The sequence below is a fragment of the Notolepis coatsorum genome, assembly GCF_963971535.1.
Source record: "Notolepis coatsorum genome assembly, chromosome: 6".
Lineage (NCBI taxonomy): Eukaryota > Metazoa > Chordata > Actinopteri > Aulopiformes > Paralepididae > Notolepis > Notolepis coatsorum.
The window spans coordinates 39,126,936-39,145,622 of NC_140170.1; the positions used below are offsets into that span (position 1 = coordinate 39,126,936).

At 45.3% G+C, this 18,687-nt stretch overlaps 1 protein-coding gene across 1 annotated transcript in view; it reads left to right on the forward strand.

Annotated features, from left to right (window-relative positions):
• Positions 1 to 18,687, forward strand: part of cspg4 (chondroitin sulfate proteoglycan 4) — a 215,774-nt gene that overhangs the window by 94,360 nt on the left and 102,727 nt on the right. Inside the window, exons 3-5 of the mRNA XM_084316232.1 lie at positions 9,979 to 13,533; positions 16,575 to 16,763; positions 18,225 to 18,506. Of these exons, the coding sequence (XP_084172358.1) occupies positions 9,979 to 13,533; positions 16,575 to 16,763; positions 18,225 to 18,506 (4,026 nt within the window). The remainder of the gene's footprint in view (positions 1 to 9,978; positions 13,534 to 16,574; positions 16,764 to 18,224; positions 18,507 to 18,687) is intronic.

Below are 18,687 nucleotides of genomic sequence, written 5' to 3' on the forward strand. Positions count from 1 at the left end.
CCTGGAACGACGACGAACCAGATAATCGGCACATCAACTGAAGGACAGGAGCACAGAGTATGTAGCTGTGGCTGGTCCAAGGTAACATCCATCAGAGGCCTACGAATACATCAAGGCCGGATGAAGTGCTTGAAGAAAGTGAGGCCGGGATCTCGCATTGACCATTATCTTCTGAGAGAAAGGTCAAGTCAGGCGAGTGAAGCTCAGCGGCAGGATTTAACCCACAGTCCACCGAGCATCAGTACCCCGGCTGAAAGTAATTCAAGCACATCAGAGAACTTGGAACCAAGTCACTTGCAACCTTCTTTGGAGCTGCAAAATGACCATCGAGGGGTAAAAGCAGAGGGGGGCACACCTGGGCAGCCAGGTGTTGCCGTTGAGCCCTTCGGAGGTGTCGTGGGCCTGTCAACGAAACACCAATGAAGGAGGGTGCCCACCTGAAGACCCCAGTGAAGCTTTTACCACTACCCCATTCAAAAAAGTGCTGATTATCTAAGGGATTGTAATATCTAGTCCTATAAGCTCAACTGATAAACTGGAGAAATCCAGTGACTGCTGTGAAAGTGCAGCTGACAACAAGGGAAAGACCATGTGACGGCTTGGAAAGACAGCTGACAGGAAGGAAAGACCCCAACGGGGCTGTCATGGACTAGCTATCCATGATGGCAGGCTCCGTCGCTTAATTAAGTGCACAAAAGCCACCCCTCATTGCTACGAAAAGTCTAAAGAGAAAAACACCCCTAGAGTCTGCGAGAGCGGGGGCGGAAGATGACTCATCGGCTGACCACCCGGTAACTGACCCTGGAACGACGACGAACCAGATAATCGGCACATCAACTGAAGGACAGGAGCACAGAGTATGTAGCTGTGGCTGGTCCAAGGTAACATCCATCAGAGGCCTACGAATACATCAAGGCCGGATGAAGTGCTTGAAGAAAGTGAGGCCGGGATCTCGCATTGACCATTATCTTCTGAGAGAAAGGTCAAGTCAGGCGAGTGAAGCTCAGCGGCAGGATTTAACCCACAGTCCACCGAGCATCAGTACCCCGGCTGAAAGTAATTCAAGCACATCAGAGAACTTGGAACCAAGTCACTTGCAACCTTCTTTGGAGCTGCAAAATGACCATCGAGGGGTAAAAGCAGAGGGGGGCACACCTGGGACGCCAGGTGTTGCCGTTGAGCCCTTCGGAGGTGTCGTGGGCCTGTCAACGAAACACCAATGAAGGAGGGTGCCCACCTGAAGACCCCAGTGAAGCTTTTACCACTACCCCATTCAAAAAAGTGCTGATTATCTAAGGGATTGTAATATCTAGTCCTATAAGCTCAACTGATTATAATATGAATTAATGTTGATGGGAGCAAAACAGTCACTCTCTGCATGGCAGAGAAGAGGTGTGACCCCTCTCTTCAGATAGTGTAAGTAGGGCAAGACTGGAGCAGGTCGCTAGGCGACCCGGTGCCTAGCAGTCACAACAGCATTCCTTGTGATAAGGTCCGGTGATTTAAAGTTCATTTGATAAAGTCCGTTAATAAAAGTCCAATTGATCAGCTCCTCATAATCCTCTCTGTCTCTCTCGTTCCGTTATTTCTCAACTGAAGATGAATCACCCCCCCCCCCCCCCACCTCCTCCTGCTCTCCATCCTTATCACAAGGAATGCTGTTGTGACTGCTAGGCACCGGGTCGCCTAGCGACCTGCTCCAGTCTTGCCCTACTTACACTTTCTGAAGAGAGGGGTCACACCTCTTCTCTGCCATGCAGAGAGTGACTGTTTTGCTCCCATCAACATTAATTCATATTATAATCACAGACGAATCACCACAATTCTTCAGTCCCTCCTTTTGATTCGACAGAACATATATTCACTTAATTATACAGGATTAATTATTCCCCTAAATTATACCAGGGTTAATCAATAGATTCCCCCCCCCCCTAGGCACCTTTCACTATCCTTACAGAGGTATCATTTCCATGGGCACCGAGGCCCCCTGTAAACGCCGTAACTGAGGCCCTCTTCCCCCCAACAAGACGCGCTGGATCAGGCAACGGACCAGACTGACAACCACCAGCACCACTGTCAGCACCAATACCATGGGCGCGGCCAACTGCATTAACATGGCTGACCATGAGCTCCCTGACAGCCACGCGAAAAAAGAGGACCCCCCAGAGCCAGAGGCCGGGGAAAATTGGGTCGCCATCTTCCGTATCAACTCTATCTGCTCCCTGAGGGGTTTGGAATTGTCTGGTATATAGAAACAACAGGTCGTGTTCAGGACCCGGCACAAACCTCCTGCCTTAGCATAGATCATGTCCAAACCCATCCGATTCTGCAAGGTCACCTGACGCATTTGCACCATTTCCTCATTGACCAGACCCAGAGCTGCCTGTGTTCGATTGGCTAAAGCCCCATAGGCTCCCGCCAACTTCCCCACATCCCATGTCAACAGCTCCACCCCCACCCCTGGTAACAAGAACATTAAGAGATCTTCCCCCACCCCGTGCTGTGTTACCAACCCCTCTATCGATCCTGACACCTCCTCCCTCCTATACCGATGACTGGAGTGCTGACTCGACTCGCTGGGGAGACCAACACCATGGATTCGCTCAACTGACTCCCAGGTCCGGTGCACGACCACTCCTGGGAGAACAAATGCCAGATAACAGGTGCCACTCCAGTCCTCCGGGAGGGACGTATATGCCGTCATTCCACAAACCCAGAACGCATTCTCCAAGGCGTGCAGGCCTCGGATACCTTTCGGTATACAGCGCGTGGTCTTCACACTACACAAACTCGTACCCACCTCCCTGGTCCCCCCCTGCCTGGACAGACAATAAAACCCCTGTGTGTTCTGCGCTAACGACACCGGCACCTGCTCTCCCGCCCATACCACCCCTGGATCATACTTGGTGTCTACCCCCAACCCCAGGCCCTCGGCTGGCCGAAGCATGGTGGAGACCACTGCCCGTTCCAACCCGGCCTCCGCTTTCTGAGAGAGTCGTACAACCTGATCTTGCATGGTAGAGGAGTTGAACGGGACCGCCATCTGTGGCACCCCTGTATGCTGAGATAAGGGTATCTGCATACAGACATAACATTCCTTGACGTTCACTGTGTCACTGTCAGCCACTTGATGTGCCCACTGGAGGGCGCTGTTGTGCAACACTGGTTCCCCCAGTGCCACCAACACCACCAATAGACTCCCAAGGAAAACCCTCATGTTAACTCCCTGTGGTTGACGTGTAGATTGATTGGTGGACCCCGGAACGACCTCACCTCTCTAAATGGAAAACCCTGTCCCGTCCCCCCGTTTTGTGGAAAGACCGGATAGCTCTATGTACCCCCTCACTCTAGAGCCTAACTGCACTCTCACGGTCTGGACCTTGATTGTCACTAAAGGGTTTATCAATCAACACACACGACACTCCACATGGTCGTTACTCTGGTTATCTTCCCGTTCGATCTTCGGATGATCCCTGGATTGTCTCTGGATCGTGCCCTCCTGTGCCCCCCCCCCCCTCCGGTCGCCGCCGTCTTCCACTTGGCCCAACCCGTCCACAGTCCGTAGGTCTCCGGACTCGTCTCCTCCAATGGTCTCGGCCCCGCCCGTCCACGGTCCGCAGGTCTGCCTGGACTCGTCTTCTTCAATGGTCCTGTGGACACAGAATGGAGGAACAGGGAGTCTCTTTCTGATGGGGAAAACCGGGAATTCCCACTCTCCCCCCCCCCCCCGTCTCTCTCCGAAACCGTCTGATTGTCACATTGATCTTATATAGGTTTCTTAACTAATCATCTCATTTTAAACTCAAAACTTTTTTTTTTTGTTTTTTTGTTTTTTTTAATAATCACCCAAACAAATTTTTTTCTTTTTCCTTTAAAAATAAAAATCACACCAAACAATAATCACACCAAACACACCATCATTCTACACTCCCCACTCTTTCCCCCTCCCCTCCTTTTTCTCAACACCTTTACCTGTCCTACCTCGGGGTCACCCCCGTCCTTCCCGGCGTGACACGACTGCAGCTCCCGATACCCACTCCGCGCAACTCTATCTTCGTCCCACGGTTGACCCCCAGCGCGCGCCAGTTCTTTCTGGTGACCGTGTCTTCTCCTAACCACGCCCTCTATTGAGGTGTTGAAAAAAAAAGGGGGGACCCAACCCCCTGACTCCACCCCTCCCATCTCCTAAAACTACATGTCGATGGTCGGTGTGTCGACTAGCTTACAATGACTCGCATGGATCCAATTGGGCCTCCCCGCCACCTTCACCGCACTACCGGTGATCAACAGAATCTGATACGGCCCCTCCCATTTAGCCTCCAACGGCCAGAGGATATTGTCTGGTACATGGCGGTGGTTTTCCCGTGAACCTCACAGGTTCCATGTCCAACAACCCACAGTCGTTTTTGTCCGCGGCCCATATTGCATGTTCTGCAACCTCCGCCTTCACCAGGCGTCTCAAACGCCAAATCATCTTTCCCCCTTGGAACTCTATGGAAGAGTCCAAGGCCATCAACACGTCCAACCCCAACAGGGGCTGGCACACCGGCCCCACCCACACCCGTGTGTGCAGGGTTTTGGGACCCACCTGCAAGGAAAACAGATTGGTCTGTCTCAAATAGATTCCCCCCCCCTCAGCTCCTCCTGCGCGCATCACAGTATCACTCAGACACCCCGGTACCAACCATGTCGGAACCCGGGACCGCTGTCAATTCCGCCCCGGTGTCTATTAAAAAGTCAATGTCCTTTTGTCCATTCATTGCTATGGTAACGTACAGGCCATCTCCCCGTTGGGTGACTGCAGCCTGAAGTGCGCGGAGCTGGGGAGGGATACTCAAAAATGGCCCGCCGCTGGTGGCGGTGGCAGTGTCTGAGTCGAAGCCCCCAGCAACACGTCTCGATCCGCCAGGGGGAGGGACATCAACCTCTGAAAATCCTGTAAATCCCGGAGGGTCAGGCCGGTCCCCAGAGGGAGGGACGTGGCCCCCGTGGCCGCGGCTGGCTGTGCCCTGGCTATTGCGGGTGGTCCTCGTGATCTAGTGAACTCACATCTTTCTCCGGAGCGCTGTTTCTCCTACAGCGCTGGTCCGCCTCATGACCGCTCGACTCGACGCTCTCTCCCAGGGCTGGCCGGCCTTGCTTCGATCATGATTCTCCCACACATTGATGACTGTTGTCCACTGTCGCCCCATTATTGAAAAAGTCTTTATCCATTGTTCTTATCTCTTGCTCCAACTGCTCCCGTTGTTTTAATCTCTTGGAAATCCGGCTGTCATCGGCACCAACTGTAAGATCCTGATCAAACTGGCCAGTATCACTGTAAGATCCTGATCAAACTGGCCAGTATCACGTCTTCGTCTGTTTGGCCCTCCATCCAATTCCTCTGCGTTGTGTCATTTTAATGGTCCTGACGTCTCTGACACTGGCTGATAAGATCCTTATCTCCCCCGTTAGTGCAATCCATAAACCATAATAATTCTCCACCTCCGTAAGAATTCGACACTTCGACACCGTGAGATACCTTATGAGGAAAAGCGTTGTTTTATTGCTATAAACAGAACCTCATAATCAGATGTTATCAGATGTTATCTATAAACAGAACCTCATAATCAGATGTTATCAGATGTTATCAAATTGTATCGTCCTTGAAGAGTCTATTCTAATGATCTTTCGGTGTGTTCGTCTATCGTCCTTTTGTTATTCAGTCCAATAGTGTTCAGGCCTGGTCTTCAGCCTAACCCTCCTCGCGTTAGCCGAAGCTAGTGATGATGTGGCATTCTCCCCCCCCCCCCTCAATGAGAGGAGAGAGTGTCTTCTGTGTGATCAGTCCTACTCGCTCTTGGTCAGATTCTAGTCTGCCTTACACCCGGAAACACCGTTCGACTCATAGATCCTCGCCGTAGCAACGATAGCCCACCCCTTTCTGGTTGTCATGTGCCGCGTTGTTATGTGCCGCGTTGTCATGACAACTGCTAACCTTTCACACATTAAAATGCAGTTTCTACTGTTTCATTAAAATAAACCGCTCTCCCTCGCTCTGGGAGACACTTGCTCTTATCTCAGATGTTCTCACAAGGAATGTCAACAAACATTCTCTCGCTGGCAGTGTGGTGCTCTGCTAAGCCAAACACATTTCTGCCCTCTCTGACCTGGCACCGTTAGCACCGTTAGATGCTACCATCTTCCCCCAATCTATACATCACATACATTGAAAAAGCACCCCAAATCTCTCATTCCCCCCTTTGATTCTTAATCAACCTTCAAGTTCATGTGTAGACGTGCGTCTTTGTTCCTGCAGTCCAACTCAACAAAAGTACATTAATAACATACCTAATAAGTATGTAGCTAGACATCCGTGTCATAAATATAAACAGCGCAACAAAGATGATACAGGCTGTTATCAAGACTGTTCACAATTATGTACAATGTATCCTTTTTCATACATGCATATATTTGATGCACTACATTAGCGCATATAAGTGTGTGTGTGTGTGTGTGTGTGTGTGTGTGTGTGTGTGTGTGTGTGTGTGTGTGTGTGTGTGTGTGTGTGTGTGTGTGTGTGTGTGTGTGTGTGTGTGTGTGTGTGTGTGTGTGTGTGTGTGTGTGTGTGTACATAATGGGACCCAATCCTCAGTCCTGACCATATGGCACCTTGCTATTGTAGTAGAAAATGTATTGTATTCGTGATTGCGCAGATCCTGGCGTTTCTAATGAAAACCACCGGTGAATTTCCTTTTTCATTTCCTATACACACAGGTCATCTCTGTTACAGTATGAATGATGTCCTGTACAAGTATTATTTCAGCTGGATCATAAATCGCATTGAGTCATTCCTTCTCTGTAATCACAGTTGCCTCAGATATGAAACGTCTCCTCTGTGAGATTTGACTGCCTCAGCCTTAAAAAGAAACAACGTAAAAATAATAATGGAGTTTTGAGTGTTTTTGAGGGACAGGCAGCCTTTCCCCATCTTCAGACTAAACAAAGGCAAACATATCTTCATTGTAGAGCTAGTACATGTTCATTTTAAGTAGTATAACAGATGCTGGAAGGGGGCGTATGTCTTTAAGTGGAATTTTCTTAGTCATTGCGCCAATCAATTGGAGCCATTTATGTGACAGGCTCCATTAGGTGGCACTCTGAAAACATGAGAAATTGCTTTGCATTGTCTTCACTAGCTTGTCCGTATGGAATGAGAACCATGACATTTAATTCTATTATTAATTGCATGACAAGGTCTGACATAGGAACATAATTAGTGACAGATGTGCATGTTGCAAACATCCATAAATTGCTCCCAGAAAGCAGGCTGTGTGAGACTGTCTGATGCATTTGCAATGAGAAGAAGATATAATGGTATGTATGATGAAAGACATCACGCATCGTAGTCCTCTTGTTTCATTTCCCCTCAGAGACTTAAGAAGCACAGAGCATACCGACTCAAGGCTTCCCAAAACAATAACATTTCCCCGGCTATGCTAACCATACGTGCCTCTTCAAGGCCATTCACCCAGCATTATTAAAGTGAAAATATATACTCTATAAAAACATATGTGGTTAATGTATTATTGATTGATTGAAAATTTTATTAATTATTAAAGAATGGGTACAATACAGTACGGCTCAATACACACAATTGTTAAGGGGATGCAGACCAGAGATAGACTTTCGTCTTGTTTACATCAGGGTCCCCCATTTTCAATTATTTTCAACATATTCCTGTTATCTTGGATAGTTAGTATTGTGTGTGTGGAAAAACGCATATAGTAAGTGATCCAATAATCTAGTGTTTGATGAGACCACTTTCTGGCGCTGTTCCATTAACAGTGAGTGGAGGGACAAGGCCTTGGTAAAGCCTGCTAACTGCCCTACCAAGAACTGTAATATCTCTTTTATTAGCAACGGTGGCAACCTGAGGTCATGGGCTTTATCCACAGCACTGCCAAATGCTACAATATTGGCCTTAGGACATACAAAGGTCTGCTGCTGTTTTCAGATGCAAAGCACATCTATGTGACCAGCAACTCACTCAATCTGTAACTCAGTGACTCAGTAACTCACTCACTGTTAGCTACTCTGCCCCTAGTGTCAGCTCACAGGAAATGCACTTCACATCTACGCTATGACACTTGCTGCTTCCTATTTCTCCATGCTATATACTTGATTGCAATTTGCATTATGTGATTTATTTAGTATTACAACCACACAGTTATTTACTCCTGGCCTAGCTAAGCTACAAGAAAGCCAAATAGGGAGATCCATTATAACTTCGTTGTGGGTATTTATTTCTCCATACCGATACGCAATTACAATGGCATGTGGCCAGGGTAATGATATACGTAAAGTCAGCTGAATTCTTTGGTACAAAACTTGAATGTATAAAATTTGCTCTCTTCTGTTACTCCAGAACTCAGCCAAAAAAACGAACTAAAAACTCACAGCATTCTCACATGAGACCTCAAAACTCATCCCCCTGAACAGTTCTCAGCATAAAGCAACACTCACATTTATATATAATATAAAACTGAGAACATATACATATGTATTGCTACAGTATTTACAATGAATTCGGAAGCAGCAACTGTGTGTCTTTGTTTAAGAGAAATTGAGAGCCTCGTGATGCTAGCGCTGTCATGGTTTTGGCCTTATTTCACCTTTCTGTGAGGGACAGCTGTCAATCACTGGCCTCTGTGGTTAATTGCCTCATGGGTTGGCAGGTGTGTGGGCTGATGCAGTGCAGCTGTGCCTATGGTAAAGCTGAGTCTATTTAGGTTTGAGTCTCGCAGTGTTGGCTGCTTTTTCATTTCCTTGTGTTGGCTATCCTTTTGGTCATCCTTATTATATTGAAGTGTAGTTCTGACCTCTTAGCATTTAGCCTTCTTTGTAGCCATTCTTGTTTTGGGCTACTGGCTTTATTTTACACTTTATTTTATAGAGGCTGAGCCTTTTATGGTAGTGTTTCTTGAGTTCTTTTGGAACTGTCCTTTGCCTACTACGGCACATAAACTCCCTTGGAGGTTTATTGTTTTATGTTTTCAATATAAACTCTGTTTTTAGGAGTTGCCTTTGTGGCTTATTTATTTGTCTACAATACCTCTTTATTGAGTGTCATCCTGTTTTTTGGACTTGACTTATTTTCTTAAATACTCACTTTGAGGCTTCCACCTGTAAATGTTGTTTTTTGTTGTTTATTTCCCCCCTTCTCCTTAATGTCTGCGTAAGCAGTTTAGTGGTTATTCATACACAGATAACTAAAGAGTCCCTATTATCTGCTCGTGACCCACACACACATGCAACCGTTACAAGCGCAGACACTATTTTCACTCAAAATCACATAATTTTTCATTTTCAGACCACAGCTTATGGACATAATTTGAACAAAATTGAGTGGCATGCATGCAATTTTTAGAGAAACAGTTTCATAGGACATCACAGAGTTGACTCAATTCATTTGAGCTTTGAGAGAGAGAGTTATTCATGTTCACAACCTTTGACTAAACTGCCAAGATCATAATAATGACATGTGTGAATTATTTCTGTCTTAGGGTCTTTTGTTCCCTTTAAGCCTTACAATATTATAGCCATATGGAATGATCTGCTTTCAAGTTGTACAGTGGTAGAGTAGATCTTCACTGTTCATAAATGCAATTTGTGTTACAGCCAGTAGTCATTAAAACAATCTAAAAGACACATACAACAGATACAATGCATAGACCCAGGAGACAATTTTCACTGGGCATTGAACGTATGGGAATTTTTCATTATCTGTCTTCATAAAACTAAGAGGCTGGAATAAAAGTTTGACATTTAGGTTAACGATTATGTTACCATTTTCACACTGCCATTTCAGCTTCTCAATTCAAATACACCGGTTCTCAAGAATATCCCATATCATAACGTATGTTTACCTGAACTAAAACTGGAAAGTACCGTTAGAATGAAACAAAACCTCCTTTTCTTTTCTTCTATTTCCCATAGGCCCGAATGAACATGGGGCCTGGTGAGATGACGCTGTCTTCATCCCAGGGAGTTCAACTGAACAACCTCCTCGAACACAAAGTGGCCCTCACACTGCAGGACTCCAAGCTAACCATGACGATCGACGACCTCTTCTCGACGTACATCCCTGTGACGAGTGTTCAGGAGGAGCTCAACATCGACATGGGCATTTGGTTGGGGGGAACGGGAGACTTAGACGCCCCGTACCTCAGTAACGCCATCCCGCCATTCCGGGGCTGCCTGACCGACGTCAAGTTCGAGTCCCATCAGTTTGATATCCTCAGCTCGGAGCTGACTGACTGCCACGACACCAAGGAGTCCTGCAGCGGCGAGTTCGAGGCTGGTGACGGGGAGGCGACCAGTTTCATCAGCCCTGACTCCTTCGTGTCCTTCCCCACCTGGAGCGGGACAAGCGGGGCCATGCGCACCTTGGAGTTTCTCATGAAGACCACCATCGAGGACGCTTTGCTTGTTTTCCACCCGGGGCACGAGTCCGATTTCATCGCCATCGGCGTTGTGGGGGGCTACCTCAAAGGTGCAGTGGACGTTGGTGGTGGCATGCTGGTGCTGGACAACACCCACGTACAGCTGGATGACGATCAATGGCACAGAGTCAGGGTTCAAGTTGATCAGAGTTCCTTTGAGATTAATGTAGACAGTCAGTCGACCTCCGTCTCATTTACGGATAGATTGGACTTGATTGGAAATCTGTACCTTGGAGGAATACAAGGCAAGATGAAGGAGGTCTTCCGTAGTGGCTTCCTGGATCGTATGGAAGAGGAAATAACATCTGAGTCGTTCATTGGATGCTTGGGAGAGATCAAAGTAAACCAGAAGGATAGAAGCCTGCAGGATGCTTTGGTGACCAAAGATGTTCATGTGAAATGTGAGGGAGAGGATTACGACTATTCAACTTATTACGACACAGATGCAACCACAACTACTCCGCCTGTTCGCATCCGATATGTAGATGTGGACCCCAGTGAGCAGCATTGCTACCCAACAGACGACATGCCAGTGATATTCAGAAATATAACGAGGCTCCTCGATGTCACCCCGATGCTTGTACCAGAGGGGGGTGAGGTTTTCCTGGATATAAACAACCTAAGCCCCACGTTTGACATCAATGCTGCAGGGATACGTCAATCTCAGATCATCTTCACCCTCGAGAGTGATCCGTGGTACGGGCTGGTCGATATGAACATCAACACAAGACGTACACAGAAGTTCACCCTCCTCGACGTCGTCAATAAGAAGATTAAGTATCTGCACGATGGAAATGAAAGGCACGCAGATCAGATTGGGCTGGAGGTGGCTGTTCACAGTAACGACTACCTCCCCGAATGTATGAAAACTCCCCGCAAGGTGGTCCTTCCAGTGGAGGTTATCCCCGTCAACGACATACCGCAACTTAGTGGAGACGACATTTCCATCACAGAAAATGGGAGGACCCGTTTGAGTCCCAACCTCATCAAAATTGTGGATTCTGACACGCGCTGTGATGAATTGGTAGTTACTGTGACCTCAGAACCTTCCATGGCAGTGGGTTACTTAGAAAATGGCCAGCAACCAGGGAGAAGTATCACAGAGTTTACTTGCAGGCAGCTGAAAGATGGTAATATCTATTTTGTCCACAGAGGTGGTAATGGAGCCGGAATTTCTTTGGAAGTGTCGGATGGACACTCGATTAGTCAGTCAACCACTTTCAAGCTATCTGTCACACAACCACACATGACTATTGTGACCAATACCGGACTCCTTTTGTCTCAGGGGACCAACTCCTCCATAGGCATTCAAAACCTGGCTGTCATTGCTAACCCTCGCACTGGAGATATTGTGTATAACATCACACAGCCTCTGCGATTTGGAGAACTACAGATTACCACTAGTAGTAATAACATGCCCGAACAGGTGACAACTTTCCGCCAATCAGATTTGGAGAAAGACCGCCTTAGATACATTAGCACAGACTCAACTGACCAGGAAGATATAGTGGTTGAGCATGTTCAGTTTGACATCCACCTGGGGCAGTTCACCCTGTGGAATAATACCTTCTTGGTCAAGATCATCCCTGCTCAGGTTAAAGTTTCAAACTTGGTCGCACTCGAGATGGAGGGAGAAGAACAAAAGACAATAAGAAACACAGAGCTTGAAGCTGAGTTCAAAGGGCAGAGTGCAGACCCCACAACTATAAGATACATTCTTCTGAAACCCCCAACACTGGGTGCTCTCCAGTTGTTAGGCAGGGAGCTGGCGGAGGGTGACAGCTTCACCCAGCAAGACATTGTGGATGGCCATGTTAGCTATAGAATCCGGGCACGCAGAGCTGTGGATAGTGAGGACCAGTTCCAGTTCAAAGTCTTTGCTGAAAATCAGTATTCCCCTGTGTACACCTACCCAATAAACATCCCAGCTGATTCAGAGGCTCCTGTTTTGACCAATGAGAGACTGGTTGTTCTAGAGGGTGGTGAAGACACTATTACCAAAGATTATCTCTGGATGCAGTCACCGACTTCTGCAGACATTGTCTACAGGGTCACACAAGACCCTAAGTATGGCCGTCTTATCAGGGAGTCCCCGCCAGGGCAGCCCAGATTTGAGGGGGCAATTAGAGTATTCAGTGATGAAGACATTCGGCTTAACAGACTTATCTACAAGCATGATGGCTCCAAGACTAACAATGATGAGTTCCATTTCGTGGCATTTGAGCAGATAAGGGGAGATTCAAACCCTAGTGAACAGGAATCAATGAGTAGTGTTTTTAGAATATCTGTCCAATCCAAGAATGAACATGCACCGGTGCGGGTTGTGGATAAAGTCTTCAACGTGGTCCGAAATGGACAGCGCCTGTTAACCACCGACATCATACAGTTCAAGGACGATGACTCGGGTTTCAATGATAGCCAAATTGTCTTCGCTCGTGAAGGAATCCTCTCGGGAAACATTGTCTCGACATCCAACCCCCAACAGCCACTCTTCCGTTTCACCCAAGCCGACCTGAGAGACAAGAACGTCCTCTTCGTACACAGCGGAGCAGACCGCGAACTCTTCCAGCTTCAGGTGTCCGATGGATTCCATAAGAGCACTGCGCTGCTTGAGATCCAGGCGGGCGAGCCCTACCTGCGACTGGTCAACAACACTATGATCGTCATGGACCACGGCAGCACCAAGACCCTCAACACCACCCTGTTGAGCGCAGACTCCAACATGGACGTCCGAGATGCGCGCGAGATCAGGTTCGAAGTGACGACACTGCCCGGTGATGGGAGGATCATCGTGAGCGGGATCGAGGCCTCGCGGTTCACCCAGGAGGACCTGAAAAAGGGCGTGGTGTCATACGAGCACAACTACGAGAGTTTGAGATCAAAGGACTCGTTCAGCTTCACTGTCCAAGCGCAAGGGTATTCTGAAGAAGGCACTTTCAGGATAAAAATTTTCAAGCAAGGTCACCTCTCTGAACCTGAGGTCATAGCCAATGATGTCATTATCTCCTATGATGGCGAACACACCGTGATAGACCAAGATCATATCAAGGTACTGTTTACACACACATTGTAATCTGTAATAGTTCTACATTCCTTTGGATACATTGACATATTTGTGTTATTAGGTTATATAAGAATCTTTAACTAGTACACAGTATACAGCACGATTGCTTTTTTCACATACCATCTACAGTATGTAGCGCACATACTCAAATTAGACACTAGCATTTTTACAGTTTGGCAGTCATTAATGTGTGAGTGAATGTTATCTTTGACATTTCAGAAGGTATTTCCTCTGGAGCAGGCTTTTCACATGACTTAATCAAGCATACTTGTGATATTGTACAGTATTTGTTTTGTAGCCTTTTTCTCTAATGTTCATTACACCCACATGAAAGCAGTAGTGTATAACTATCACTGTATAGACCCTGCTTTTAATCTAGTTTACGTACTAAATTGCAGTCTATTAAGTGTGGGAAAACAAGCACTTAGTGTACCCCTAAGGTGGTTTCTGGAGCGAACTGTAATTTATGAGATGAGTGCGGCTGCGCTTCATCTTGAAAGCCAATTAATGCAGTTTAAAAATGTTGGACAAATACGTAATACATCCCTGTTTTTATCTTGACTTTGAAAATAATGAGGAACACGATGGGGGTCTTCTTTTCCCAGTGGTTTCTTTTGTGCAGCTTTTTTGAAGCCCTCAGTACTGATTCAAGAAGCACATAGACAACCAATTAGGGCTGACCTCGACTAGTCGAATAGTCGACTAATCGATCGAAAGGAGCCATAGTCGAATGCACAAAAAAAAATATATAATATTAAATCTTTATTTATATGTTTTTTGGGATCATTCTTTCCAAAAGCAAGGAGGCCTAGAAACGTGGCTAACATTAATGGCGTGCATACAAGTGAGGCTAACTGCCTAAGAAAACGGCCACAGAGGCACTGAAAGAGGATTTCACCCGTCTAATGAACACAAATATCAAGATGTATCCATCAGTGGACCAATTGCATGCTTTCACAGAGGACAAGAAACCTTCAGTCGACTCCTTCAGACATTAAGCAGCCCCCACAGCCCAAATGTAATAAAAAAAACATATATATATTAGGGATGGGTACCGAATCCGGTACTTTTAAGGCTACCCACCGAATCACGTTGGTACTACCAAGTACCGAATCACGTGAGATCCACTGCTGCCACATTTCGGTACTGTAAAAAAAAAAAAGTCTGATGATGTCAGCGTTACATTTACCGTGAAACGCAACCTATGAAGTGTGCCGCACGTTCACGTCAACGTTCACACGGACAATACACACTTACCTAGGATTTTACTTGATTCAACAACAAAGCAGTCGGGGCAATGGCAAGCCGAAAACGGTTGCAAGTGTTGTTACACTTTACAAAGCTAGATGCAGACAACGCTCGCTGCAATATTATATATATATATTAACAAATTGTTCAAAATAAATAATAATGATAATAAATCATTTTCTTTTTTTATCTATTTTTTCTCCCCCTTTTTTCCGTATTTTTCTCCCATCCCAATTTAGTCGTTATGCCAATTCCCTTCCTGGTCGTTGCCCACATTTCCCCCCCACTTGCCGGCCTAGGGAGGGTTGAAGACTATCACATGTCTCCTCCAATACATGTGGAGTCAGCCAGCCGCTTCTTTTCACCTGACAGCGAGGACTCTCACTGGGGGAGTGTAACGCGTGGGAGGATCACACTACCTCCCCCGGATCCCTTCCCTGCTGAGCAGGCGCCCCGACCAACCAGTAGGAGTCGCTGTTTACAACAACCAGGGTACATACCCCACCGGCTTCCCACCCGCTAACACTGCCAATTGTGTTAGTAGGGACGACTGACCAAGCTGGATGTACCACTGACAGCTGGATTCGAACCCAGTGTCTCTGCGGTGGTAGGCGAGCGCTAAGTCCGCTGCGCTACCCAGCCGCTCCCTATGATAATAATAAATAATTAGACATTTAGATTTTGTTTTTACAACTGAGGTAGGTAGATTACATTTTTAGAGACTAAAGTACCGAAAAAAGGTACCGTTGGGTACCGGTATCGATTCACATATATATATATATATATATTTATACTTTTTCTTAAAAAAAATCTGCAAATTCTGGTTAATCAAAGTCGACTATACAAATCCTTGTTCGGGGACAGGCCTACAACCAATATAGATATCCAATGCATCACTGAAAAATGTGTCAAACAAGGCCCTGACAGCAAGGCCTTTTAACCCTTGTGTTCAGAACCCGTTTTCGATGTTCACTAAAAGCGAAATGGTACAATGAATAATTTTTTTAACCTGAGACTCATTTCATTGAGTGCACACCCCCCCTCCTACACATTTATATTACATACACCTTGTTTAATTTATATTTTTCAAGATAAACATGATTTATTCCATTCATGTCTTGATTATAGTGAATCCTTTCTTTTTACACGTGTCATCACACAAAACAAATAGCAATTGTATTGACAAATGTGATCTAGCAGAGGTAAATGGCAAATATTAACCATTATAATGCAGTCTAGACTGCTTGTAATTGAGATAGAGTTAACATCTGTTAACAATTTTGAATGAATTGTTATGGCTTTATTGTTTTCAAATCCCAATAATGTTGTGGGTTCACCAGACCCGCGAACATTGGGTGAGTAACAAAAATGCAAACACCACACAAGGTTTTAAAAGTAGTAACATATTGCCATGGCTGTTGGGTGGTTGTTCAAAGTTCATTTACTCACTTTAAGTTGGGAAGTAGCTTGTCTGAAGGAGTGTGAAAATGTAGGCATGACTAAATGTTACAAACAGCTCCAACAAAACCACCAGAGAGTTGATCCAAACTTCTCAGTGACGTGGTCATAAATCCTCTCTGTGTAAAAATGCAGCATGTTGTAAAATAAATAAATAAATGTGGGTGTTCACATTTTTCTCGTTCTATTTGCAGTCTCTGTTTTATTACATGCTCCATCTAACTGTGAAGCAACTGTTCCTCTACAAACATGTGATTACATCAACATATATCCGAATATCACCAAGAGGATTATATTGATTGCTTTTTCTCACCTCTTAGGTTGAGCAAGCTGATATCCTGTCCTCGGAAATGGTGTTCACCATCAAAGCACAACCTCGTCTCGGCCACGTGGTCATGCTGACCAATGACTCTGAAAGCACGGCGGCGCCTGTCCTCAACTATATTTTTTCCTTCACTCAGGACGACGTTGATTCGGGACGTATTCTATATGTGTCTGCGTCTGTTCAGGTGTAGTCTTTTTTTTTTTTTTTTTTTTTTTATGTAATGATGTTGGTAACAAGGCCTAATCCATGATCCAAATGTCAACAAATGGGTAGCCCCACCAATGGATAAATGCACAGTATAATATATACTGTATAGTAACGTATTATACTGTGAAACTCCCTTGGCAGAGCCTGAGGTGTGGCCAGCAATAGCAACCTTTCCCTTATCGCCACTCAACTACAACCCACACATCAAGTTCAAGTTTCAAGTTTCAAGTTTGTTTATTAATGATCACAATAAAATACACATACTTTACGGTGAAATGCTTGGTTCTGTATGAGCCCCTGAGAGTGTGCTTCATACAGTAAAAAAAGTAAGTAAGAAAGTAAGTAAAAAGTCAGTAAAAAGTACGTAAAGAGGAATATACAATATACAGTTAAAATGAGTAAACAGTGAGGTACAATGCAGAAAATGAAGTACAAAACTTTGATCCAAAACATGTTTGTTTACAACAAATCTTTACATATTGCAATACGAAGAGGGGCCCTTTTGCCTAGAGGTTCTTGGTGGCATTACTGATTAACTTGACATCCTCGGAAATTAAATAATTATAATAATAATAATAATAATAATAATAATAATAAATACAAAAATATTTGTATCATTAACAGTAAAGTTTTTCATTTATAGTCAGGCATCTTGAGCATTACACACACTGCAAATTACTAAATAAATAAGAACTAAACCCAATTGTGTGAATATAGCTATAGTGGAATAGACTAACGAATAGATGAATTAACGTTGATGTCAAGATGGACAGTGGAAGAAAGAGAAAGGGTGGAGGAGAGAGGGATAAAACAAAGAAAAAGAAAGGCCCTTACAGGAGATGCTGCTAAATCCGGCAACATTTATCAAATGTTTTCTTGCACCAAGGTCAAGGGACCAGCAGGTTAGTCAGTGATAAAAAATAAACATGTGGATGTTAGCTAGCTAACGTTACCATGCAATGCATCATCTCCCCTGTCAAAAGTCCAATGTTAAATCTGCCAAGAAACAAATAAATAATTTAACCCGTATGTCTGAAAACTAAAGTATTGTACTCTTACCATATTAGGGGACTAAATTGAAAAACGCCATAAAAAGATTGAAATAATTTTGGTGGAGATTACAAGTAAAATTCAAATCATACCTGTAAAAGTGCTATAGATAAACATTCTAATGTAGAGTAATTATTTGGAAAAAAGAAAAATACATCCATAGAAAGCTGCTTCCCCCCCAAAGAAATGTATTGGCGGGTCCAAAATGAATGTTGTTGTTCACATGTTGAATGCATGTATCCCCTCCCTACTTCCTATTTCCCCACATGGAATGCACCCTATTGGATCAATGACATGCTGGTGCTCTAGTGTGACATCTAGTTGCTGAATCGTATCTATAGCACCTTTAACACATCAATAATCTATGGTTATTCGCTGTCTTCCAAAGGGCAGGGACTACTTCACGGTGGACGTGAGTAATGGTTTCACCTCGGTGGACGACCTGCGCATCAACGTGAACATCGTGCCGCGCATGATCCCTGTGCACACCGCCAACTTCACCGTGCGGGAGGGTGGAGGGATGTCCATCACCACAGAGATCTTGAACATCTCACACCCCTTCTACAGTTCGGCCAACATTGACTTTGTGGTGGAGGAGCCTCCGCAGCACGGGGACCTCCGCTACCTGGACGGAGATCAGCACGAGCTCACCTTCTTCACCTGGGAGGAGGTCAGTGTCTGGACCTCAGAGCAGTCACTCCTATATCGCTGCATTACATATAGGGCTGACCCCGACTAGTTGAATAGTCGACTAATCGATCGAAAGGAGCCGTAGTCGACTGCCAACCTCTTAGTGGAACAATTTCTTTTATAAATTTAGTATAATATTATAATATATATATTTTTGCATT